The sequence below is a fragment of the Galleria mellonella genome, unplaced genomic scaffold (assembly GCF_026898425.1).
Source record: "Galleria mellonella isolate WM207_F2 unplaced genomic scaffold, CSIRO_AGI_GalMel_v1 utg223, whole genome shotgun sequence".
Taxonomy (NCBI): domain Eukaryota; kingdom Metazoa; phylum Arthropoda; class Insecta; order Lepidoptera; family Pyralidae; genus Galleria; species Galleria mellonella.
In genome coordinates this window covers 753,523-781,215 of record NW_026442042.1, presented here as the reverse complement: position 1 = coordinate 781,215, position 27,693 = coordinate 753,523, and the positions used below count along the sequence as shown (strand labels likewise).

Below are 27,693 nucleotides of genomic sequence, written 5' to 3'. Positions count from 1 at the left end.
AGAACATGTGTCAAGAGAAGAATTAATAATATATGTATATATTGACAATAGCTTATCAACAATGGGTTGCAACATTAAAATACTTTCACCATCAGCACCCGTGGGTTCGGAAGAAATACTGAGATATTTCTTAACATCACACTTTGTAAGCATGCTGAAGGAAAAGAGATTACGTCACACGTCATGTCGGGGCTTTGTGAGAAATTCAGATATTGTTAGACCACTACCCTTAAGCAGTGGGGGGAAAGGGATTGTTAGTAATGGAGACTAAGAATCCCTTTGCTAGCAATACACCCAACCAGGTCAGCCTCCTCGCGGTTCCCCCTGGAAACTGTCATGGTTAATTCCTGATGAATTCATCATGATGGGCTATCTGGCTTGTTTTCATTCTCATCTATCACCCTTCACTGGTGCTCCGCCAGCGTATCCCGTTAGCGCAGGCGGGGCTACTATACCATTTTCACCCAACAAAAAAATACCCTTAAGCAGTGTCTTAGCCTTCCAAACAAGATCACGATGCTTGTACTGCTGGAAGTTTTATTCTTTACCGTGCACGATTTATTATGAACTTCCACATTATTATCGTGCAGTTCCACAATATATCGTGCAAAAGAACGCTTTTATACTTTGCTGTGGACGTCCATATCGTAAATTGTCGACGCCATTTTTTTATTATTATATATTTATTTAATTTACATAAATGGCGTTCTATTGTTTCTGCCTACCCTAATAGAAGACAGGTGTGACAGATATGTATGTATGTATTTAATTTACATATATATATTAATTAATTTATTTGTTTAGGTAAAAACCTGCAATCTGAATTAGAACCAATTGATCTTAACTGATTTTGCTGTAATTTTGCCTTATAATATTACTTGCAGTATGTCATACTTATTATTGTAATATTTTCAAAATGACCGACGTTACAAGATGAAGGATTGTGTATATTTTACTAAGAACAAGGAATTATATAAAAGGAATGATAGAATAAAAACTGTAAATCATATGGTTGCCGCCTTTCTTATGCAAATATAATTAGTAAAAAGAGGACGAAAGATACACCGTCAATTGCTATTTTCTCAATTCTTAGTAGGTAAGTGTATAGAAAAAGTTTGATATTTCAATTATTTGTCAATAATAAATTTTATATTTCTAGATTATATATTCGACACTGTTTATGTAGAAAGTATGTAAGTAGGTTGTGTCTCAATTTGGTAGGGTTATACGGCTGTTTATTATATATTACATTTTCTATACACTAGCCTCGTATGAATTGATAATTTTATCACTCCTGTTATGTAATTCCTTGTTCTTAGATATTTTATTAACCCTGTTAATACAGCTGTTAAAATAAATTACGTTTAAATATGACCGTAGACAAAAGATGGTGGATTACTTGTTTAACACCATATTAATAAAATTTAATCTTAATCAAAACCTACTTCTTTTTCAAATCGACTGATAAAAAACATATGCCATTAATTTCCTCTTAACGTTATTGGTCTCCCCCTAGAAGGTGGGTAGGAAGCAGCGTGGATAGGCATTCGGTAGCATCGGCTTACTCACTCCGAGCCTAGGTGTATTACGATATAGCTGAAAAACGTGCATCTCCAAAATTATAATCTGAAGAGCATCACAGCAGGCAAACGCTTATTCATATAATAAACACATATACATACTACACGCGTAGAATTGCTACAATCTTACGGGAGAGCCTAATTCTGCCACGAAAAGGTTACGGCAGTGTCATGATCGTGTACGACCATGTTATTATCGTACGGAATGCATAAAACCGTCTCCATACAAATGTATATATTTTTCTCTCCTATTGTATCATGACGGTAAAAACGCACATTATCGTAAAGTTCCACGGAAAAGTATTAAAACACCCAAAGGTTATGATAGTGATGAGATCATGCACAACCACGTTATTATCGTAGAGAATGCTTAAAAGTATCTCCACACAAATTTACACATTTTGCTCTGTCATTGTATCGTACAATCGACTGTAAAAACGTACTATATCGTGAAGTTCCGCGGAAAAGTATAAAAACGCCCTTTAATGAAAATATAAACCATATAACTCGGCTCAAGGTTCGCATTGTATAAACAATTTAAAAACAAGTAGGTTCTCAATTCTTGTAATTTTTATTAATCCTCAACTGACTTTGATAATATTTTGGACCAATAATATTTACCACTCATTTGGTTTTATATTTATTGTCTCAATTAAACTATAATTTATTGCGGGAACAAATTCTTAAAATAATTATTATTGGTTTGAAGTGTTATATTATTCAAATACACAAAAAAATATTCCATATATTTTAGGATTTTTGTATCACAGCAATACTTATATTCTAGGTATATTTGAACAATTTTTGAACCATAATAGCAAGCAACATGACAACAGACACACTTGAAAACGTATGTATTATATATCAGTATTTTTCAATGTTTTTCATGACGCGACCCCCTTATTATGTAAAAATATCTTGTGGCTTCCTACTCTCTATGGTTTCGAATTTGTATACATTTTATTATAGTACAATTATGAAATCCGTACAGTCGTATTTATATTCACAGTTAGGTATCGATAAAATAAATAATACGTAATATAGTATTTAAAACAGACATGTAATCGATGTATGTTATAGATACTTCATTATGTATTATTGATGTATTTAAGGAACTGCTGATTTTTCATTGCTTCGCGACCTTCCGCGACCCCCTTGTAGAGGCTCGGGGACCCCTCAAGGGGTCGCGACCCACACTTTAAAAACACTGTTATATATAATTCATAATTATTATATTGCGATCAAATCATTATATATATATACTTTAAACACGATTGAATTGTGATGTGTATATATATATATATAAGGATTCTTTTTTACCAATATATTACTAATAATAGAAATATATAAATACGAACAATTTAGGGACACTCAAGTATTACGTTACGCATATTTTGAAGATTTATGACCTTCCTTCCGCCATACATGGGAGCGCCAATACGGATAGCAACATTTTTCTGTAAGGCCAACTATTCACAGTACTAAAGAATATTGACAACAAAAACAAAATAAAAATGACGTACAATACAGTCTAGGAATTCCCTATAAAATATAAACGAAGAGGGTTGCCAACTTACGATATTTAATTTCTCTAGTATTTTATTCAAATAAAAAACAATGTTTTTTTTTTCTTTTTAGTGGCATTCACTTCGATATTAGTGTATTTTGCCAAAAACAATAATACAACCACATGTTCAACCCCCTCCTCATCTCGCCCCTGTAACATATTGTAACGTTTTAGAAGACACCGCCCTCCCTCCAATTGTGTTGCGTAATATTTGAACGCCCTCTTTGATATTATAATTACATGAACAATAAAATGTCGAAATTACAAAAATTTACAAAATAAATCCACTTTTATCTAATTTCTTTACAAATTCAATTCCCTAATGGTTAATTATCTTGAAACAAATTAAGATAATAAAATTAACAAAGCTTTTTGTCATGCATAGATATAATGCGGACAAGGTTAGTAGAGTTATACTATCATTTGCATTTCCATACATTCTTCACAAATGGCATAAATATTATGTGATTCTTTTGTATCTGGAACTAAAGTAAATTGTAAATCATTATTGCAAGCTGTATTATGCTTTTCTAGCATATTGAAGATTTCATATTTTATCTGATCAAGGGATTTTTCTGTTATAATGGCACTTTTACAATTTGTACATGTTAAAACCTTGTTTTGTAGGGTGCAATTAAACTTTTGACATACTGGACAAATTAGATTGTTGTCTTCTTCTTCTAGAGACCAGTCTACATTATCAGCTTGTGATTTTTCATATTCTTTCATCAGCCTGTAAATAAAAACAAATAATATGTATCACATGCAGTTAACACTTCCAAATACGTACTAACATGGTATATAAAATAATTGGCTGTTTAGTAAATATTGTGGCTGTATAGAGTAAAAAATTTGGGTAACTCAAATTTAGTTGAAAAACAAATAATACTACAGTACACAGAAAAACTTTGTACAAAAGTTTCTATCGTGAAGCAGTTGTGTTTGCATGACTGTGTTTCGGTTTGAAGGGTGGGATATGGCAGTGAATTTACTGGGTACAGATGAATAACACCAGAGTTCTTACAAATGCCATCGCATGGGGGGTAGCATGGGCAAAATAGTAAACTTTGTTATGTCCATGGTACTGCTCATGTCTATAGGCGACGGTTACCACTTTCCATCAGGTGGGCTGTCAGCTTGTTTGCCATTCTAAGTTGCATAAAAGAACTTTTTTTGTGAATAAATTCTTATTCAACTTACTTTTTTGATGGTAGTGTTAAGAAACTAAATTCAATAGATGGGAAATGGTTTTATTAATGGTTGTTAATGAAATAGTAATCCAGTTTGCGTTAACGGTACATGCTGGCGGAGTATTGGTAATTGGTTTTTTTAATGAGTGAAAATGGAATGGCATCTCCATCTGACCTCACCTGACAGATAATAGGATAAAAGCAGGTCAGTAAGTCTATACTACTATATAGGAATTACGTGGAGGTCTACCTGATAGTGTATATTACTATCAATGGGGCTGTTAAACCCCATTACTAACAATTCTTTTCTCCCAATGGGAAATGGTTTGCCTCCACATCATATGAGATTGCACTATCTCTGTTTAAATGTGAACTAGTCAGATGGTATGTTTATTCAGTGTTATGAGTGGTTAGTGGATATTAATACCTGTAATTCCTGCATCTGGAACTATAATTGTGAATGTGTGTGCATATTTTAATTTTTTTTTTATACAACTTAGAATGGCAAACAAGTTGACGGCCCACTTGATGGAAAATGGTAACCGTCGCCTATGGATATTAAATGTCTTATATATACTCACCAAGACTTTTTGTATCTTTTTCTGTAATAATATCACTAAATATAACACACTATTTTCTAATCCTAAATAAAGCAGAACTTGTAATATAAGTATTAAAATATAGATTTTTTTTATGAGTGACAATGAAATGTTAACCCCACCCGTGCTATCCGATATACACCGCTGGGGCACCAGTAAACGCTGATAGGTGAGGATGAAGCAGGTCAGTTAGCCCAACATGACGAATTCAACAAGAATTGTTCATGATGGTTTCCAGGGGGAACCACATGGAGGTCGACCTAATAGGGCCATTAATAATTTTGCCAGCGACAGCGCTGTCAAACTCCTTTGCTAATAATCCCTTCCCCCCTTAAGATATAGATTAGGTTTATTGATTAAAAACAAAATGCCTGTACATAGAAAAGACCAACATAAATCCAATCATAAATACAAATGTATATAATTTGTGGGGATTAAACCAGCAAGGCTTCACAGCTTGGAGGAAGATGATGTAGAAAATGACGTTGTAGTCGTGAAATGATGATGTAGTCAATTAATATAAAAATTTCATGTAGTTATAATCATCATCATCATATTGACTATTATCTAGAGATGTGTATATCAGGTGTGAAGCCTGAACATAGGCCTGGGGGAAAAGCGATTATTAGTAATGAGGGTTACCAGTCCCATTGCTAGCAATATATCCTATCAGGTCTTCCTCCACATGGTCCCTCTTGGAAATAACCGTGCTGAATTCAAGGTGTATTAATCATGATGGGCTAACTTACCTGCCTTTTCATTTCACCTATCATTTCTTACTGGTGTCCTGCCAGTGTATACCATTAACATAAGCAGGGTTACCATTCTTCTGTCATCTATTAAAAAAAGGAATGTACACCTCCTTAATAGACTGCCATAAGGAATGGAATCATTTCTTAAGGCAAATGCAATGTTTACCATTGAGAAGATTTTACCAGTAGTTGCCACGCTTAGCAGGTGGATTGGCAACTGCAGTATGGCTTTTAGTAATGTTTTAAGAGGGACATTGGTGCCCATCCCTCAACCATTAATTTCCCTTAGTCACATCTTAAGACATCCACGGGAAAGGAAGGGGTGTCCCATTCTGTGCCAGGATCACACAGCAATTTTTGAATGCACTTAATAAACAAGAAATATAATTCAAAACATATAAGGTGAATATATAAAATTACTATAACACATACCATTGAAATTCTTCCAGTATCAATTCTTTTTTAATTTCATCAAAAATTTCAATTTCTTCATCATCAATTGAATGTATATTCGTAAAATTAAACATACTTCTATAAATATCATTTAAAGTGTTATGAATTTCTGTGTCTATATGTGCCCCACGGAATTTATTTAATAGCATGTTACGACAATTTTGTACTTTGTCTCTATAATTCTACAAGGAAATAAAATTAGTATGTAAATTATTAAGCACATACATTTTATCTTTACAATTTTATATTTTATTTTCTTTACAATTAAGGGCAATTGATTTAGGCAATTGACTCCATTAGATGAAACATCTATTTTGTCATTTTATTTATAAAAAAAAAGCAGTAGCATTTCTTTTAATTTTTGGTGAGAAAATAAGATATTTCATCAATATTATTTTACAACTAGTGTTCAAAATGGAACATAGTTCAATAAATGGTTTACTACCAACAAGTGTAAGATTTTAATGTCTGAAAATGATCATGTAACTTCTCATTGTTTTTTATATTTAAGCAACAACAAATATCTCCATCTTGTATGTAGAGATTAAATAATACCAGAACAGGTGTGGTATTTTTATTAATATGAGTATATTTGTGTATACATAAAATAGTTATAGGGAAACCTGTTAAACCTAGTAAGTGGTATTAAGGGGAAAATTCTAAGGCTACTCACTGACCCTGATCTACACATTAAATTATTAATAATAAGGTGAGCTTGTGATTACCTGATTAAAATATTTTATCCTTAAAAAGACCTATGGTTTTATTTGTTTTTTGCATGGTAAATATTAGGTGGATGGCGAATTTCATAGAAACTTACATTTGGTTGTGCTGTGAAAGTATTAAGAGATAACAAATATACAGACTTACTTTTAGATTTATTAATAAAAGTTTCTTACAAGTGATTAATGTTTTCACGAATTAATAGAATAACATAGTACTAACTAACAAGTATATTAACTAGACCTAACATGAAATGTAATATTTTTAAATAAACACGGAATTACATACATACCTTTCTCATTTTCTCTTTTATTTCTATTGGAGAATGTTTTCTAGAGTTGCAATTTAAATTCTTGAATCTTGGAGAGGAGACTGTAGAGGAATTCATGTTTAAACAAGCAAACTGGAAAAAAATCTATATCAAATAGATAATTGGAATTTTGATGGCATACATTTGGCAATAAATATCTATTTTTAACTAAACATCTACATCTAATATTGAGATTGTAACGGTTATGTTTTTACATAAAATGTTTTTAACATTATAGTTAAGAAGTTTTTATAAGAAAAAAATTACAAGAGAAAAATAAAATAATAAAAACATTTATTATGAACAAAGCAAGTTACATCGATGTTTTTTCCATTTTTTTTTTAAACGATAGGCAAAGGTAACGAATCCAATATAGTTTATTTCTTTTTTATAGTAGTTGATAAAAAAGTAGATTATACTAGCACTAAAAATACGTTGCTATGAAAGCGCAGTACATTAAAAAACTAAAAATTTTACAAAAATAAGATTGTCTTATTTTACACAATACATAATTTCCGCTAATCTTTTGTTATTCTATGTTGGTATATACTTAAAATTCATTAAACATAAACATTAAGTGATAATGGCAACATCAGTTTATTTGTCACAACTGTCAGATGGAAAAAACAATGTGAGTTTAATCTGTTCTACGATTCTTATTGTAAAAAATATGGCTAGGTCCAAAAGTTGATATAACATTTATTCGTATATATAATAATAACAAAGTGTTTGTTTGAGTTTATTGACGTTCTCATTGGAAGAATGACCCACATAGAGAAACGCCAGCCTCAGCCAGGAAAGGAGGCGATACATTCTGGGCACTTCATGGTGTCGCATTTTGAAGCTGAGGCTCAAGATGAATTTGACGACTTAGCTGTTCCTGTTCCGGAGGAAGAACAAAACGTTCAAAAGGTTTCGGGAATCACCACGTACACGGTGGCTCGGTCGAAGGAACTATTTCTGCCCTCGGATAAACAAGAAAATAAACATCATCAACAAGTCTCTATTGAAATATCTCTTACAAAATTATTTAAATGTATGACATTAGCTTACAGGTGAGTACTGACAATATGTTTTTACTTATTTCTTTTGCTATACCTATTATTTTTATTATTTCCCTTAAGAAATTATCAGTATTGGATTTAAGTAAAATATTGATATACCTTATCAATTGTTCTATATTGCTGTAAAATCATCTTAGTATTATTTGTAAGCATGTGCACAATTTAATTATAGAAACTGGATAAGGCAATTATCTTTTTTAATTATTTGAATTTTATTTTGTTGTAATAAGTAGTATAATATATTAGAAATTGTCACCTCATAGGTGAAGTGGTTTTCTAAACTTAAGAAACAGTATGTTTCCATTGCTAAACTAATGGAAATATGCAAAGATAACAGGAGGTCATCATAGTCCAATAAGATAGGTCATTTGCACAGATAACACTGTCTACGAATAATTGTTATTTATATCTGAGTCCACTTTTAATAAACATTTTATTAACATTATCAGTGTCTTTCTATCATACTTGGTATTTTTGTATTTTTATCTAGTATATTTGCATCTGGGTAGATATGTTCTATTATTGAAAACTTGTAAATACTGTGTATTTTCTATACTCAAATTTAATTTAATGTAATTATTAATTTATTTTAATAAAAAAATACTCTTAAAACTATTATAACCTTTTTAATTATGCTTCTTTTTAGATAATTGCACTATACAATAAATTTGAAATAATGAAAAATTTATGGGTGAAATCTTTTCATGCTTATGTTAGATTTGTTGCTTTCATTACAGTGGGATTATTTTTTATTTTATTTTATTATTTGTGCACATTGAATAGCTCACTCAGTGATAAGTATATTAGTTTGAAAAGTCTCTTGTGTTATAATTGAATCATTTGTTCATTGAGAAACTAAAATACCTTTATAATAAAATATATAAAATAAAAATACAAAGAAAAGTAATTTGTTTTAGACATCACAATTAAATAATCAATTTCAAAATAATATTTTAAACAAATTTGGTGTTAATAGCATATACTCATATTAAAACCCTATTTTTTTATATTTTTTAGTAATTGCTTATAAGCAATTTGTATTGTTTTCTAATATGTAAAATTTAGAATTCACTTGAGGGCCTGTTTTTATTTACATTATAACTAATATGAGTTGTTCTTAAAATGAACTTGTAGGTATTTTCTGTATATGGATGCCAATATTTTTATCTCAACATAAAATTGTTACCACTTTGATAGTGTGATTCAAGGATAAATCAAAAGTTCAAAATATCTTAAAACATTATCTTACAAGGTTGCTGAAACAAAAATAATAACTAAGTATCGATTCTTATATATTGATTATATTTTATTAATTAAGAGATTGGTAATGGATATCTATTAAAAATATATTTAATATACAAAAAGTCTAACTATATTCTTCATTTACTATCATAAAATTAATTTATGTATAACATTTTATGTTTCCAGTAGGCAAATTTATATATATTGTTAAAAAGTTATATTCTTAATTTGCTTTCTAAAACTCATATTTACAGTTAAAGACTACAAAATAGATAAGATAACAGTCTATTTCTTATCAACATGTTATTTGCAATAAGCTTCAGATCCCTTTGATAGTGATACTGATAAATAGACAAATGTTAAACATTTGATTGTCTTTTTATTTCTACAGTACAGTTTCATCACACAGTCTGTATTGTGATTGTAAAAGTATAAATTTGTACTTTTTATCTATTAATAATGCCTATATTAAATTATTTTCAAGTGAAAATGTTTCTTATGAATTCAAGGACTTTCATAGTTAACTTAATAATGAAAGTACTTTTAGCAAATATTTGTTTGTGACTATTAATTAGAGTTGTGTGATTGATAATTGAAGCATGGTAAGTCAGCATTTTATTATATTTGTTTTTATTTTGTATTTATAATTCTCAGACAAAAACTAACATCACCAAAATGGAATCGTTTCAAAGGTATAAAACTTCGGTGGAAGGACAAGATCAGACTGAACAACGTTATATGGAGATGCTGGCATATGCAATGTGAGTTTATACTCAAATCGTAATAATAATATTATTTCACGTATATTTGAAATGTGATATTTCTGCAGAAGCATATTATAAGTTATTTCTCCTAGATATCTGTGAGATTGAGCATTGCAATAAAAATGGTATTTTAGATTTATGAAAATCATTATAATTTGGAATGTTGTAGGTTAATAAATAGTAAACTTGTTAGTAACAATTTAAAGAGTCTATGTTATCAAATAGACGATAGATAAATCTTTACATTTTGTGTAATTACAAGAGAAGAGATAGACTGAATACCCTGCTATAGATAGATATGGCGCAAGTAACTGCATTTAAGTGAAATGTGTGTGTGTGTTACTGTTAATCAACTTGCTGTCCTTTTGTTGATAGTTAACCTTTTTAATTTTTTACTATTTTTAAAATTGTCCTTATATATATATATTATCTTCGAAATGATAATTTGGCGTAGTCAAATACGCTCTTTTGAGCCCATTTTAGGAAAAACAATTGACATGCAAAGTTATTACAGCTGCAATATTTTTTAAATGCATATCTATTTCGAAATTATTGGTTCTACAATGAGATATTTCGCCGAGGTTCTAATATATGACACAGGTAAACATTTAATCCAAGGTGGATTTTCAGGAAATAACTCATGAACAGGAGATACTCGTTGCAGAACAGAACAGCTGTCTTTATGTATCCTTATGTTTATATCCATACAATTTATATTATGCAGAAAAAGCAAAAAAGGTTTTCTTATTAGTGAAATTTAATTGATTTTTTATTTCTTTTATATAAATTGTGTAAATATTATTGTAATCTTACGAGTCTTTAACAATGTATAACCCAAAATTGGGAAAGACAATAGCATCGAATGAGGTAATTTTTAATAGGCGAATAAAACCCTAGAGGACTACAGTTGCCTCACTTCAGAGAAAAGGAAGCAACTCTATAATTTTAAAAGGCCAGTAACACATGCAATTTCTCTGGTATTTTGGATGCTCATGACTGGTAGTAGTCATACCGCATATATTCTTTCGACCCCTTTTATAAAAGAAAACTTAGGACTCTCAGACATAGGCCTGGTTTATCATGGCTTCGATAAACAAAAATTTTATAGTATTATCATAATGACCAAACACAAATTATTTATTTATTTATACATAATTGTTTACGCTAACAAAACATACAGGAACTTGATAGTAGAAAGCAAATGTACAAAGACGTGTTCAACTCTGTAAGAGTTCTTTTCCAGCAAACGTAAAATGGAAAGAAATGAAATATAGGAATATAATATCAATTGTTCAATGTGGCTCGGTGATAAACATGATAGAATCAGTAAATAAGTGCTGAATGATAGGAGCTTAAGAGAAATATGTAATTCAAATTTCTTTTTCTGATAAACTGTATCCTCAGTTGTCAAAAATTTAGAAATATTTCACCCTGACCTGGAAAATTACAAATTGCAAAACAGCGAACGTCCATAATGAGCTCGTGATAACTATCTATATTGTCATTTAATTTATAAGTCCCATAGTGATAATGGGACCCAAAAAGTCTGTTATCAAACTTTGACTTTCATGAGAACTTACCGTGAAGCGTGTGTGTCTTATTCAATACTAGCGACCACCCCGGTTTCGCACGGCATTTTTTTAATAAAATACAGTTCATGTTACTCGCAGATAATGTAATGTAATTATCTATAGATGAAAGAATTTATAAAATTGGATAAACATTTTTTGAGTTTATCCATTTCAACAAAATCTCAGAGTTCATATTTTCTTTATTATGAATTGAATATGGGTAGTGAATGGATGTATGCCCTTGACCGGAGCTCATAAGACCCTATTTTTAAGTACATACTCAAAGATGTGTGAATGGCGCTTAAAATAGTAACTGGCAAAACACGAATGAAGACGAAATTAGATTTGAGCTTTTTTTGGAAACCCGGTAGCTTTTATTCCTCCACTGTCATTTATCTCTTTTCGAATTTTATTTAAGAATTTAATTCTATGAAAACCTGAACGAATATTATTCGTTTATTATATATTAATTATATACCACAGTAATTATTACGTAACAGCAAAAAACTGACTTGAACTTTTACTCACAGTAAAAAAAAGCTGTACGCGTTATCTACAATTATGGAAGGCAATGTTATTAATTTTAAAATTTCGTACCTGTAATCAGAAAAATCGAGTTCATTTACGTGTCATTAGAATAAATTATTATATTTTGATATTTAAGTTTTCGTACGTTGTTTAGACCTGCTCATGTGCTCACCCTTTCTCTAGGGTTTGCTGTTAATTTCTGTTAGTCACAGATAAATATTTTATATTGTTTTCAGCAGAGATTTTTTTTTCTCTTCAGGATATAAAATGCAAATAATAATTTGCAGACACCTATTGAGCTACAACCACATAAAATGTTTTGTGACATTTTTCTCTCTTTGACAGAAACTGCTAAAATTTTTTTAACATAGTCCTAGTTTAGTTATATTTGTTTAGATTACTGTTTTTACTCGAAAGTATAAAAGAGAGAAAAAAATAATGTCAAACAAAATCGAACATTTTTTTATTTATGTATATTTTATTCCAAAAACTACTTACAAAAAATATAAATTTATATTCCCTTCTTATTCGAAATAAATCAGTTTTCCTACAATTTAATAATAATTGTATTATATCGGCTATATAAGGTAGTCAATATACACGATGTTTGTGTGAATACAGCAGGTGGGAACTAATATATTAATGTTTTCGGGACGCGTAAGTAAATGATAAGAACTTGTCACGCGTCATCATCGTGATATGATGACGTCACGTGGCAAGGTATAGACGTTTTTATCGACAACAGTATTCTTTTACACACAATTATTGATAAAATATAGATGTAATTAGTTTCATATAACTTTAAATAATAATAATTATTATACTGTGTCAAATTAAGGGTGTACATTCACGGGTGTGGTGACATTTCTTTACATACACACTATTTTCATCAAAAAATTTCATCTTGTAAAAATTTCTCGGAAGTGCTTACGAAGCAAATTTCAAATTGCATTCTGGCAATCCGAACAATTTACCAGATATGCTAGTCTTCTTAAGATATAAAAATCCCATGTCACGATTTTCGTTCACACTAGGCTCTGAAATCACTCTACCGATTTTAATGATATTTTGTAAATGGATATTGCTTTGTCTTAAGATAGCATAGTTTTTATCCCGATAAGAAAGAAAGGACCCTGTAGTGAGTAAAACAATGTTTGCCAGGTCGTAGCTAGTAGAATGATAATTATATCTACATTTTGGAGTAATTTTATGTTTAATTTTTCCTTTATAATTGACTATATTTTTATATGTTTCAGTCATAAAGAAACAGAACACTTTAGTTTGCCAGTTCGCTTCCCCGTTGGATGTTGACACACACGTGAAACCAGAGGTGAGATGTAATTACTGTATAATTTACACATTTCTTGAGATTTTATTATTTTATATTGTTTACATGTACAACTTTATTACGATACAGATTTATTTAGTAATATAAATTACATTTATGAGGCCATGAATAAAGTTGATTGTTATTTCAGACAACAATTTTAGAAGGCAAATATTGGAAGAGAAGAGCCGAAGCAGTAATAGCAGAGTATAAAAAATGGCGGATGTTTCATATAATGCGCCTCTTTGGCAAGGGGGACTCTGCTGTGCAAGATTCGGTAAGAATGTTGTGTTCGTTTGTTTGAAATTTTATATATCGTAGTATTACACTATGATTACAGTCATAGTCAAAATATCATTAATATGTAGTGAATCGAATAGGCTTCGCTTTAATTTGTACGGCTCATTTTCTTCGTATCAGTGTATCCATGTGTGCTGATCCAAATGAGATCAATGAGTTCTTTGATTGCTTAATTTTTGGTTTAATTCCATGGTGTTTGTTGAGAGGTCAACATAAATGTTTTAATTTGTGCAGATCTCGGAAATGGACACAGTGGAGTCATTCTCACAATGCAGCGACTTCGCAGGCAATATGCTTACAGACGAGGACTACCTCAACTTCATGAGTGACACATTGTTTTCCACCATCACTAGCAATCAGCCGTTCGCATTTCCGGATTGTAGGGAAATTGGTAAATTTCGCAGATATAGATTTATATACAGTGTGCATTTATAATTTTATAAGTACAGCGTCCATTTTTTTATTTACAATGATATCACGAAAGCTCATATTGATAGCAGTATATTCTTCAGCTCTGATCTAAAGGCACAAGCATGCTGATTTTGTCAGTCATAAATTCTTTTTCTACGTCTATTTTCGAACTAAAAGAGAGAAAAACCAGATATTAAGCTCTAATACCGATATTATAATTGTAGAAAACTAAAAGTAGACTGATGTCCTCTGATTTAAGAGAGAGGCCATATCTTATTGCGGGACAGTTAATGATTTATGATAAAGTTTTTTTTTTTTTGAGGATTTTAAAATGAAGAAGACTTGTTATACGATTTCTTTATTTTGCAGCTAGAGGAACGAATTTGGCGGACTTTATTCAACCAAGTTTAGGGCCTTTGCAACCTAATCTTGATGATTTTATGGAATTGGAACCTTTACAAGGTAAATGCAAATGCTACATTAAATCATTATTGCCTTAATTATATTTGTTTCTTATCATCAAGACCTATGTTCACAACGTCACGTATTGTTCTTATTTAGATGTACACTAATGTATGTTTAATTAATTACTCAATAGATCTATCTCTTAAAGTATTATTTTATACACCATAAACTGAATATACTTTTATAATGGATTATAGAATAATAATTTCTATATATGTATTATCTTATAAACTGTATCTTATTTAAGAGCAATAAATCAAGTATCAAAAGAATTGATTTGAGAAATTTATTTCTGTGTCTTTACATTTAGCTTGTATGATGTCTGTTTCTTACATCAATTTAGTTCTTACAGAACTATTATCGCCTCGTTTACCGCCTGTACCCGAAGAAAGCACTCTCGCTCCTGAAGACAACCTGTACAGGAGTGGTATGTCAGTGGATTCCTATAGCTCGCAGGGGTACATAACAGCAAGTCAGACACCGAGCTCAGTCACAATGCCTACCAGTCAAATGTCTATTCATGGTCAGCAATTTTTATCATATTTTGAAATGTATTCAACTTTGTGATATGTTTTATATTATATTTATGATGAATTTTTAGGCACCAATAACAATACTCAAATGATAACAATGTCTGATCAGACCATCAAAAACGAACAAATGCGAATGTATGATAATGGAAGGCAGTATATACAAACAACCTTACCGCAGAATATGATGAATACTCAAGAGATGCTTTCTCCGTTTCCTCCGACATCGTTTGAACAGCATGGCGCTGCGCAGCCTGGTTCCCAAATTAATAATCTTTACATGAGTAAAACACGACTACAGTATGCAAATGCACCTAAAATTGTATCTCAATCAGAGGCATGCTATTCTAAATATAACAACTCAGGTTCGTACAACTTACCTCTCTTTTCTATTCGATAAATAGATAATATCAGATGAATAATAATGGAAGTAAATTAATTTTCTAACAGTCATACCGCCATCGCAAACGGCCCCAGAAACAGTTTCGTTACTTCAGCAACCGCCGTCGAGTCCTAAGTACACGTCGACGATAGTATTACCGGGGCGGAGCGGGTATACCCGTGAGAAGCCGAGGCCGCGGCTGTCTCACTATGCGAATCAGCTTCCGAATAACCAGTACCAAGGTTATGGTCAACAACACGGGCCGACCGGCGCACAGGTGGCCCCTCAGGTTTACGACTCTCGTTCAGGGGCGGTACGGCAAAGTACAACGCAAATGCAATATCTGCAACCGGCTCCCGTAGAGCCGTACAAACCTAAAACTGTATCGGCCGGTGTTGGCGCCCGCTCTTTCAAAATTCCTTCATCGACTCTCGCACCGCCGACTTCACAGCAGGTACGGGGCTGGGCTTAGTTTGGCTGATTGGCCTAGTTACTTAAACAACAGCAATTTAAGTGTCATTTGTAGATATTAGTTCCGGCATGTAATGATCAATGTCTTACTGGTCATCATAATATTCTTCTTTACATTTCTAAAATGCTATCTGTAGTTAGTAAAATCAGTGCTGCGCCAGTGCACTTTGTGTTCGGACTTTAATTTCAGAGATTATTCCGGTACTAACAGTATTCAAAGTGGATAACGAGTAATAATTAATTTAGTTTTTCAATTGTAAATTAAAAAAAATTATTTTTATTATTTCATGGAGCCAATCGAATATCAAAAGCATTTACATGTGTAGATATTACTTTACGTCAATTTTAGCGTTATGGTTCGTGGGTGTAGGTGTGTAGCGTGAGCGCGTTGAGTCCAGGCGCGCGCGGCGGCAAGCAGGAGCAGTTCCGGTCGCAGAGCCTGCCGCTGGGCGCGCAGCTCAACGCCGACTGGTCGGTGAGCACGCCGGCGCCAGCAGCGCCGCCCGCGCCGCCAGCGCCGCCCGACCCCGCCGCACTCAACGCCTCTGCCTCCGCCCTCACAGCACCCACTGTCCTTACGGCCGCAACCGCCAGGCACACCGCTAGAGTAAGTGCAACGCAATATACATTGACACTTTTGTAAATTAGTAACTATGAGTAGCTTATAACACAACATCATGGGCGTACAGACATACATACACTCCTACTCATCCATCTTTTCTCACATATACATACACTTATACATATCCTATTCATATGTCATATATACACATGCACACACCCACACTCATACATACACGCGCCCGCGCACGTGCACACACGCACACGCACGCACACACACGCACACACACGCACACACACACACACACACGCATATATTTTTATCACAATTTCACTGAACCCATAAATTATTGTTTCTCTAAAATTATGAGTTCCATTGTAATTTTGTTTTTGTATTTGTTACTTCTTTTTTTCATATTGTTTCACTAAAAATGTAAAACAACAACATATGGAAGAGGGCACTAACTCCTGAAACACAGGTTTTTTCATACCTATCTCGGGAGTTAGGGACTTCAAACTTTATTGTAACAAAGAGTGAAATAAAGATTATTATTATTATTTATTATACATTGCAATATTTTCCATATGATTTTGTATATCATCATAACCTTATAAATCGTAATACAGGCACGCGAGACGAATCCGAGTACACTGCGGATGCGGTCTCGTTCAACTTCGAGTGGTTTATTACTGGAGAGCGGAGCCAGCAACTCGTCGAGCGGCCCGCCTCGCCGGCCACCGCCGCTCAACAGCGTTGCTTCTGAACCTAGTCTGCCACAAGAAAGTGTTATGCTTGCTCAACTCCTGTCTTCCCAACATTGTAAGTCGTCTAATTACTGTATCAATGTCAGGCCACTTCTAGATAAACGTCAGGGATTTAACAGTCATCAAACAACAGTAGTTTATTAGAGTCCCTATGTGTATTTTTTTGAATGATAAAAGAACGATAACTCAGTGCAATGTGCAAGTGTAAGTGAAAAGCAATACGTAGGTCAGTTAGTCCACCATGACGAAATCAAGAATGAACTACAAGGGTTTCCAGGGGATCCGTTCGGAGGTAGATTTCATTGGGTATGGGTTGTTAACGATAAGGGTCATCAGTCCCCGTTATTAACAATTTCTTCTCTCCTTATGTACTCGTAATGTTACATTGGTGAACGAATTGTGACTATCTTAATTTAATTTCAGCTCAAAGCTTATACAAAGTTAATAGTAATAGTGAAGAGGGCTTGGCTGGAGGCGATCCGACCAGGTCACCAGTGCGAAGACTTCAACCCTCACCAATTGGCAGCGACATTATGTCACCACATCACGTGAGCGTTCATTTTCGCTTATTCGGTGGATAGGTACTAAACCCCATTCTCATATAATATTAAATACTTAACTTACAATTAGCAATTATATACCGATTTACTCAAGTTATTTAGATTTTTTTTATATATATATATATACAAGTAAATTTATTTTTATTATAATATTACCGTCTGCTCTATAAATGAAAAATAAAATATGATTTTATTGAGACAGACAAGTAATATATGTTACTTTGTATATTATAAAACCATTACATTGTGCCATCATCATTATTTACTAATTATATCATGATTATATAATATTCAACTTTATTTAGAAGACATTGAAATCATCATCGCTTGAATCAAAATGAATATCTGATATTCTAAATGAAAAATAATATTGACATTGAAAATGGTAACTAATTATTAATACTACTTAAAATGATAGTGGTTCTTATATATCAATTATTCGCTTATTTATTTAAAATTATTTTCAAGGGGTTATGTAGCTGTCTCCGTAGTCAATGATAATGATGATAATCAACTAATAATAGTTGTATTAACCTTCGATCCTAAATTTAGGTTTAATAATTTTTTTTATGTATCTAAGTATTTTGGTCTTGTATTATAAAACTAATTTAAGCAAAATTAGTAGCCATAAATTTAGGATCGTATAGTATTTTATTAAATTAATTCGAGATTTGAAGGATTTGTAATATGATAATTGTGTACCAAATTCATGTATGTTTTGCAATTTGAAACTCTACATAAATGTACTCTTTACATATATAAACTATGACACTTGTTCAATAAAGAAGATTTGATTGAATATAAATGTATACAGGAAAAACCTTACAAATGACTCCTGTGACTTTTGTTTTTAACTTAGAGATTGATTCAATCAAGTAAAATATTTATAGTGCCTATTTAAAATTATTAGATAAATATTCGATTAAAATCAAATAAAATCTGTATATAAATTTAAATACTGTATCCTCATTGCGGTAAAAATTACTCATCCCTGACTTTATCTACTTTAATACGTTTTCAATTAATTTAAATGGAGAATTTTGTTATAATAAATATTAGTAAATAAATTCAATTTTAATCGGCGTTCTGTATCTAATTAATTAAATGATTTCACTGAGTGAGTATGGCACTGTCTCAGTTTTAGTACTAAAACAATTAGCGACAAAAATCCAGTTCTCACATTATCGTAATGGTTTATTCACATCAGAATAAATGGACCTTCATTGACTATTCATTTCTGGATTACACTGGTAAACGGTATGAATTATGACCTTTGACAGTGTCGTAAATACGTCGTAATATACGCTTTGAATGTTATCGACATAGCGACATTTGATAGGGACAAACATGTTATTGAATTTTGTGCCATCGAACGTAATCACAAACACGTTGATATCCCTCCTGAATCTCCTCTTACAGTATAAATGAAGATTCTTTTCTTAAACTATCCATTGTCACCACGTTATTATTTCATAATAAACGTAATACCTTTAAAGATAACATTCAGTGACCTCATTTAAATTAGTTGTTCTAACGACGTATAGTTAGAAATAATTGGTCTGATAAAATAGCACATTAGAGAGAATATTCACCTCATAGTAACTTATACGTAACATAATAATGGATTGATTAATTATTGAACCTCGTGCCTAATATGGAACAAAATTTATTTTTTACTTTATGATCCGTCGTACTAATTTTTATGGTAATATATGTCCGTTCACTTGCAAAACTTTCATGGTGATAGCGACATGAATTACTTCCGTCTCTACGTTAAAATGATTTTTATTCTAAAAAAATTGTCAGAATGGTCATTCAACTCTCGAGTGATTTTTATGTGGGCGTGCGGCTTGGGTCACAAATATGTGTTTAAATGCCTGATTTATACTAATAAAATTATTCTACTAGCAGTGTGAAAGTTTGTAACATGTTTACAAACTTGAGTTACTCAATCACACTTAAATGGTTAAACGGAATGAAATTTGCAACATGGTTAGATTATGTTCTAACTTATCACATAGAATACTTTAAATACTGATACACAAGGCAAGAAAGTTAGTATATAAAAATGCAATATTATTAGTAACCAATATTCCTATGCATGCAAAACAACTCATGTTACTAGCTGATAATTGTAACTTTGTATAGATGAAAGTATTCTTAAAATCGGTTATAAAACTCTTTCACCTATAAAAGTTACTTTATAATTTTACTCTACTCGTAAAAATTTTTTTATTTATCCATTGCAAACAAATAATCAAATTTTTTTATAAAATTGTTTAGATTTCAAATGTACCATTTAAAATGACGTAGAAAACTATAGCTTTGAAGTGCTACTTTTTAAATTTAGTTTTTTTAGTAATTATAAAGCCGGCATTAAGTTATCATTTACTTAAAGCTGTGGTGTAGGAGTGTTTTAGTAACATACCATGTGTGTTGTGTGGTGTGCGCCAGTCGCTGTCGCCGCCGACGTCGCCGCAGTCGCCGCGCGCGGGCAGCCCGCGCGAACCCCGCCGCACGCACCTGCACGCCGAGCAGAAGCGCCGCTACAACATCAAGAACGGCTTCGACACGCTGCAGGCACTCATACCGCACCTCAACGCCAACCCAGCTGCCAAGGTACGCACGCACACGCACGCGCATGCGCACGTACACGCACACGCACACATACACGCATATTTAAAATTCTGCACCTTCTATCATTATGCGGATGACAGATCTCTCCTGCTCCAGTTGTTCTCTCACAGCAGTGTTGTGATGTTTCCAACCGAACTTCTGAGCGAACTTTTTTCATTATTTATCTTACTTACGTTATTTTATTACTTGATTAGGTCATTGTATTAGTCTTTGTCCAAACATACAGCCTGTTCAATCGTAAATGGTTACTTTAACTTATAATAGTCTGTAATGGATTGTAATATCATGCTGTTGGGAAACAAACTAACTATATATAAAAGGTTGTTTGATGGTAAACGGATATACTAAAAAAATGTTTTTGTCATCAGATTAGTAAAGCGGCCATGTTACAAAAGGGCGCAGAATATATTAAGCAGCTGAAGGCAGAAAGGAATCAAATTAAAGAAGAAATGGATAATTTGAGGCAGCAAATCGAATGCTTGAACAATTCTATTTCGTGAGTATTTTAGATAAAATTTATAAAAGTATGTACTTAAATACTCTTATATATACTGTTTAATATAATCTCATATGTATTATTTAAAATTAAAAAAGAAATAAAAACTAATCATTGAAAGCCACGTACCCCTCCATCGACCCACGTCATCATAGTCGGCAATCGTCATTCAATCAATCATAGTCTATAATGATTAGCTATTTTTATTATGGATGAAAATGAAATAGTGCAACCTCTAACTAGTACCCCACCATTGAAAGTTGGATGGATGGAGGATGAAACGATTAAAATCAGATCAGTGTAACAATTCCTTCCCTCTACTTATTTGCTATTTTTTGTTAGGTTTCGTCGCTTCGGATACGACTTATTTAATAACTGAATTGGCATGTATTATTTATTTAACTTTTTATTGCACTAAAAACAAAAAAATAAACAATAACATATAAACAATTTATGGATATATATATATATATATATATATATATATATATATATATATATATATATATATATATATATATATATATATATATATATATATATATATATATATATATATATATATATATATATATATATATATGCCCTGGTGCTCAGTAACTGCCACTCGCTGCTGCCGGCGACGGGCGCGCCCGTGTCTCGAGCTCGAGCGGGCCGCTTGCGTGAGATGTTCGCACGGCACGTCGCCAACCGCACCATGCACAACTGGAAGTATTGGCTCGTATCCTTTTACAAATATGTTAGCTTGTACCAGCGATTTAAACTGTATGACTTAGATGTGTTCACTGATAAGGATAAAATATATTTATTTATTTATATCCCATATAGTATTTATTTATTTATACATTCGTACATGTATCTATTTAAGCGGCCTCAATGCTAAAAGCATTCTCTCGCATCAACCTTAGGAGAGTGTTAGAATACTCGAATGCGGCACTAATAGTAATTGAGACCTACTAAAATTTACATATGTAAACAAATATATATAAATAACTAATATACCTACTTATATAAGATATACCTACTATATTATACATGAAAATGAGAATAGTAAATAATACCCCTATTATTATTACCTATATTGGTTAAGCCACTTAGCTCCTTAAGTGGTAACACGCAAACTTAATTTCACATTTATAATACTAGTAAAAACTAAAAAAAAATTATTTTAAACATATCATAATTATGAAACTCTATTATTATGTTTGCACTGACATGGCAAACAATAGTTTCTTACATTATCCATTATAGGAATATATATTGCATATAGATACTTATACTGTATAATGCTTCTAATGTTATCAGTTCTATATTTAATTACCTAAGTTTAGTTCTACAAATAGTTTCTTAGATAGGCAGAGATACTACAAAATAAATATTACTTAGGTACATGTCTTGTTATCAGTCGTTTCATTACTTATTATTACATATAAAACATTTGTAGTTATTTCTATTGTCTAATTAATTGCATTAATACAGATTTGATCGTGGATTTGCAGTAGAATGATTAATAATATTGAGTATAATTACAAGGTATTGAGTACATCCATGTTGTCACACATGCAGGGTACCATGGGTTAGTTTTTAAATAGATGATAATGGATTTGAATCCCCGTCTGTCCTATCGGTATCTTCTGGCGGAGAACCAGTGAAGGATGATAAGTGAGGATGGAAGCAAGTTATTTGACCAATCGTGTCAAATGCAAGAATAAATAAGCACGGTGACTTTCAGGAGGAACTAGAGGAGGATAGGGTATATTGCTAGCGATGGGCTTGGTATGGCTTATTACTAATAATCCCTTCTACCCCATCATGGCAATAACGTATCCTGTGTTGTTCATGGTTCTATTCACGCCTATATGCGACGGTTACAACTTTTTATTAAGTAGACTGTTGGCTTTATTTAACTTTTCAAGTTATATAAAAAAAGTAATAAGTATACGTCTTTTTCATATAAAAGGTTTAATTTTTATTTATAAAAGAAAATTTCAGATTGTCACCGTGACAAGTATTTTATTTAAAAGTGAAGCTAATAAATTTAGATTGTTTCATCACACTTATTGTACCTAGATATCTTATCACTTTGTAATCTAATTTATATCGGCAATGTGTAAGTGTACGACTATCTAGTTCAGTTTAGGGGATTACAATAAACAATTGTATACTTATAACACAAAGGTATATTTTGATTAGAGTCACTAGAGTCCAACATTAATAGGAAAGGTTGATAGTAAATTTTACTTAGTAACTTACTTAGTTTAGTTTTTTACTTCCTAAAAAAAGCTGCTTAAATTGTCAGAAAATTCCATCGGGTCGTAACATATATTGCTAAACTACTATAATACAACACATTTTGTTATTTTTTTTTATTCTTATATTGATGTATAACTCATATCCACGCGGGACTACATTATGAAATAAATTCTTAACAACAGTATTCCTGAATAGATATGACATTGCAAGATTTAAATGCGCGCATTCCTTCTTAAAATGTCGATAGCACACCTGCACCTTTAAATCACTAAATTAATCATAGTCTTCATCAGGTGAGGTGCAGGTTGGTTCTCTCTCTATTATAAATAGAAATATGTATGTATTCGAACAAATGAAGATTTCCTTAAGAAAGCATCCAGTTCAGCGTGGTGGCGGCGGCACTGGTGGAGTCGTTCAGCGCTTGCGTTTCGTGCGGCAGCGGCGCCGACCTCGTGCGCACCACGCTGCTGTGGGCCGAGCAGCACTGCTCACTCGTCGAGATGCGTCCGGGTGCGTACACAACTACCCTAACCCACCTACTGTCTGCACCTGGGGACTTATTATGATTCCTTGCAACCTGACAGTTACCCTGCATATTCACACTAAAAACATGGACAACTGTAACTGTTATTTTTTTTAAATCTCTCGAGCGCACCTAAGCCATCATCTCTCGAGGCCTAAACATTTATTGTACTGTCTTATTTATAGTATCGTACTTTACAAAAGTTTTTTTTTTTTGTAATTAAAATTTAATCTTAAGTAGGTAAGTCATAAATATAATCAAGATATATATATATATATATATATATCTTGTATGTATATATATATATATATATATATATATATATATATATATATATATATATATATATATATATATATATATATATATATATATATATATATATATATATATATATATATATATATATATATATATATATATATATATATATATGTATATGGCCAAACAGGGTATATTAGCGTTTTAGCCAACTTCTTTCATATATTCCAATAGTGCTCAAGGGGTTAAGTTTGTGTTAAGCCCCTTGCTTATATTTTATATTTTCTCTATTCTATTCACTTATATGTTGCAATTATAGAGAAAATGTTCTTTATATTTTGATTAACCGGACATTGTCTAGTTATATACTGAATTATAATTATTTAGTAATATGTATTTTCTGTATTTAAACAATATTTTACCACTCAACGAATAGAATGCACGTTCGTTACTCCTTTCCCTTTTCTCTTCGTTTCTATAATAAATAAGTTCCTTATATAAAGATCCGCTAATTCGCATTGTTTAATTGAAAAGTCTTCCTACGAAGCTTATTAATGGTTATATATACTTACAGCCGTGCTGAACTCTCTGAGGGTTCTATGCACAAAGACGGACATTCTAACGAACCCTGAGAGGCTGCCAGAAGAAGCGCGGCAGGCGGTCGCCTCTAGCGCCGGCGTCAAGACCGAGCCCACCTAACGTGTCATCACACAGCCACCGAACGTGTATCCGTGTCTTTACCGGTAACCACAAAACCTTAGATTTTTTCGTTTCTTTTTCTTTCAAATGATTTTTTTAATCTGATGTACAATACAATAGTTGATATAGGTTTATTGGAGATTTTGTATTATGTAAGTAATTGAGAACTAAAAACAAAATGGCACTTGAATACTCTAGTCGAGCTACAATGGCATATGAATTATTCAGTTTGTGCATCATCATTTCAGCTATTATTCGTCCACTGCTGGACATAAGCCTCTCCCATATACTGCCTTTATGACATGTTCATTTAACACTATTTGCTGCAGCTATTATTCTTATAAAATTTACACTTGCTTTCTTCTCTTGCTCTTTACTTCACTGGTTAATTTATCAACGTAATTTTCTGTTTCTAATATGCGATGAGTTACAAAGTTATCTAGTGTATTATGATATGTTGAAACAATGATTTTGTAAATACCAAGCTCATTGTGTCAATTAACTGTACTGTATCAACAATCTTTTGATATGTAAGGACTGATACGGTATCGTTGTATGGGATGGACTGTACAAAAATTTGATGTTCTATTGTAAACGCAACTCCATATATTGCCGGTAAAGACACGTAGACATAAGAGTATAGTATTAAGTTCTCGGATATAGATCATATTTTTAGTTTATATAAGATTTTATCAGAATTGACGAAAATCAAGCGAAGTTTAAAAGTGAGGGCCGTTCACTATGGACTGGAATTTGGACTACGATTCGATTTTACCGTTCACTTTTATAAAATACCTATTGTTTAACGTCAGTTCTGATTATATTGATCAGTTATGACTTATGATTCATACAACAAAATACCTCAAAACGTTATTCAGGTGAATTTTATACCATTTTGGTAAATATTTTATGTACAAATCTAGACACTGTTAGTCAGTACTTAACAATATTTACGCCGAATGAGCGGCAGAATGAGCTGGAAAACATTAATTTGTTTAAGATTCTGTTACCTGCTTTATTATGCGAAAATGTCATTACACTTGGAGCGATATTTTTCGTATAGTAATAAAACATCACAAATTTTTAATAAAACAATTTAACTGATAAGATTTATACAGTCAGTTTTGTAAATAAGAATACATTATTTTTTAAGGAAAATAAAGTATGTATGTCGTGCCCTAATTAAGCAAGTGGTTTAAACAGTGTACTCTATTTGTTCTATGTATTTTTTTGAATGGAAGAGCGGATACTCGTTATAATGGGTAATAATGGAATGGTAACCCTGCCTGCGCTCTCGATATACATTGACGGGGCCTCAGTGAGAAATGATAGATGAGGATGGAAGTAGGTCTGTTAGCCCATCGTGACGAATTCCACTAGAATTAACTACGATGGTTCCTCGAGGGAATCGCGTGAAGGTTGACCTAAAGGAGTACATTACTAGCAACGGGACTGTTAGATCTCCATTACTAATAATCCTTTTTCCTTCCACGAGCGAATACTGAATGTTTTAAATGTAAGACACATTTATCACTACGTTTCGTTTTAAAATTATTTTTAAATGCTTTATTGTGATTGGGCTTACGACGCATGGAAAATGTCATTTGAACTATTATGGAGACAGAATATAGTGTCAAAATTCAGTTTTTATAGAATTTCTGGTTATCTGTTGTCGTAAACGCACAATTAATACTTAGTTACGAATTAATTTTTCCTAATTCTCAGAAGTAAATTCATTCCTTGTTTCTTTTACTAATTTCTTTTAAATATATAGAATCACGCATATATTTATCTCTTTTAATATTAAATACCGATAAAAATATGAAACTAATTAATGTATAAAATCTGTTGCCTAAAGTAAAATGTCTCATAGTGTATATGATAACGCTAATAAATATAAATGCCTGTATTATACTTGTTTGAATAAAATGTGGCCTAATCTAGTGCCTTTGTACACTATGTTAATAATACAATAATATTCTCATGTTAAAATATAAGAGACAAATGTAGATGTCTACTCATGAAATTACCAAAGAATGTAACATGGTCATCCTACCAGATGTTTCACTTTATATAACACTCTATGTGATATTATGCGTGAAGCATTGGGAATTCTGCCTGCCCGTCCTATCCAATTAGATGTGTGATAAGTAATGAAAAGAATTTATAGAACATGTCGAGATTTAATTTAGCATTACTCTAAGTATATTTACGTAAGTTGTATAAGTAAATATTTTTATATGATTTGTGTGGTGACACAAATGTTTTTATATAACTATATATAAATCGGTGCCAACGTAAATATTGTTGTAATTTGTTATGTAGTGATATAATTTTATGATGCACCGTTGACTCTGGTAGCACGTTGTGTTTGTTGGTAAGCGCGCGGACGTCGCTGCGCTCAATGTGAGCTTTAAACGAATTATGTGCAATTGTTAATCTGTTGGTAAATATAATTTAAAAACATGTGTGAGTTTCATTTGTTTATTTTTCACAAAAATCCTCTACATATACAGTCATTTATTAATAAATAATAAATATTTCAACTTGTAAACATTGTATGTTGTCGTATTGACCGTTTATTAGACATTTTTAAATGTATGGAATGTTACCGTACAAAATAGTGTTTACATAAGAATTATATGATTACATTTACATATATTAAACTCAATTATTCAGTGAAAAAATCACCGTCTATTCGTTGATCCC

The 27,693-nt window shown here is 31.9% G+C and overlaps 2 protein-coding genes across 5 annotated transcripts; one reads left to right on the top strand and one right to left on the bottom strand.

The window, feature by feature from the left end:
- Positions 1 to 2,869: 2,869 nt before the first annotated feature.
- Positions 2,870 to 7,629, bottom strand: LOC113517485 (RPA-interacting protein-like). Of its 2 annotated transcripts, XM_031912455.2 has the most exons (4): positions 7,317 to 7,629; positions 7,157 to 7,236; positions 6,121 to 6,323; positions 2,870 to 3,880 (listed from the first exon to the last, which is right to left on the bottom strand). In XM_031912455.2, exons 2-4 carry the CDS (start codon positions 7,163 to 7,165, stop codon positions 3,559 to 3,561), a joined length of 534 nt encoding a protein of 177 aa, XP_031768315.1. In that variant the 5' UTR covers positions 7,166 to 7,236; positions 7,317 to 7,629; the 3' UTR covers positions 2,870 to 3,558. The 2 variants fall into 2 exon arrangements, with proteins under 2 accessions (XP_031768315.1, XP_026757960.1); XM_026902159.3 differs by having other exon boundaries at positions 7,157 to 7,627.
- Positions 7,630 to 7,783: 154 nt separating this feature from the next.
- On the top strand, positions 7,784 to 27,452 carry LOC113517631 (carbohydrate-responsive element-binding protein). 3 transcript variants are annotated; one of them, XM_026902378.3, is made up of 17 exons: positions 7,784 to 8,229; positions 10,135 to 10,241; positions 13,600 to 13,673; positions 13,822 to 13,947; positions 14,205 to 14,361; positions 14,751 to 14,843; positions 15,199 to 15,369; positions 15,448 to 15,741; positions 15,827 to 16,212; positions 16,600 to 16,836; positions 17,418 to 17,610; positions 17,979 to 18,103; positions 20,570 to 20,734; positions 21,121 to 21,248; positions 21,846 to 21,969; positions 23,882 to 24,011; positions 24,860 to 27,452. In XM_026902378.3, exons 1-17 carry the CDS (start codon positions 7,937 to 7,939, stop codon positions 24,982 to 24,984), a joined length of 2,928 nt encoding a protein of 975 aa, XP_026758179.2. In that variant the 5' UTR covers positions 7,784 to 7,936; the 3' UTR covers positions 24,985 to 27,452. The 3 variants fall into 3 exon arrangements, with proteins under 3 accessions (XP_026758179.2, XP_026758178.2, XP_026758180.2); XM_026902377.3 differs by having other exon boundaries at positions 15,190 to 15,369; XM_026902379.3 differs by lacking the exon at positions 7,784 to 8,229 and adding an exon at positions 9,860 to 10,082 and having other exon boundaries at positions 10,173 to 10,241; positions 15,190 to 15,369.
- The last annotated feature ends 241 nt before the right edge of the window (positions 27,453 to 27,693 follow it).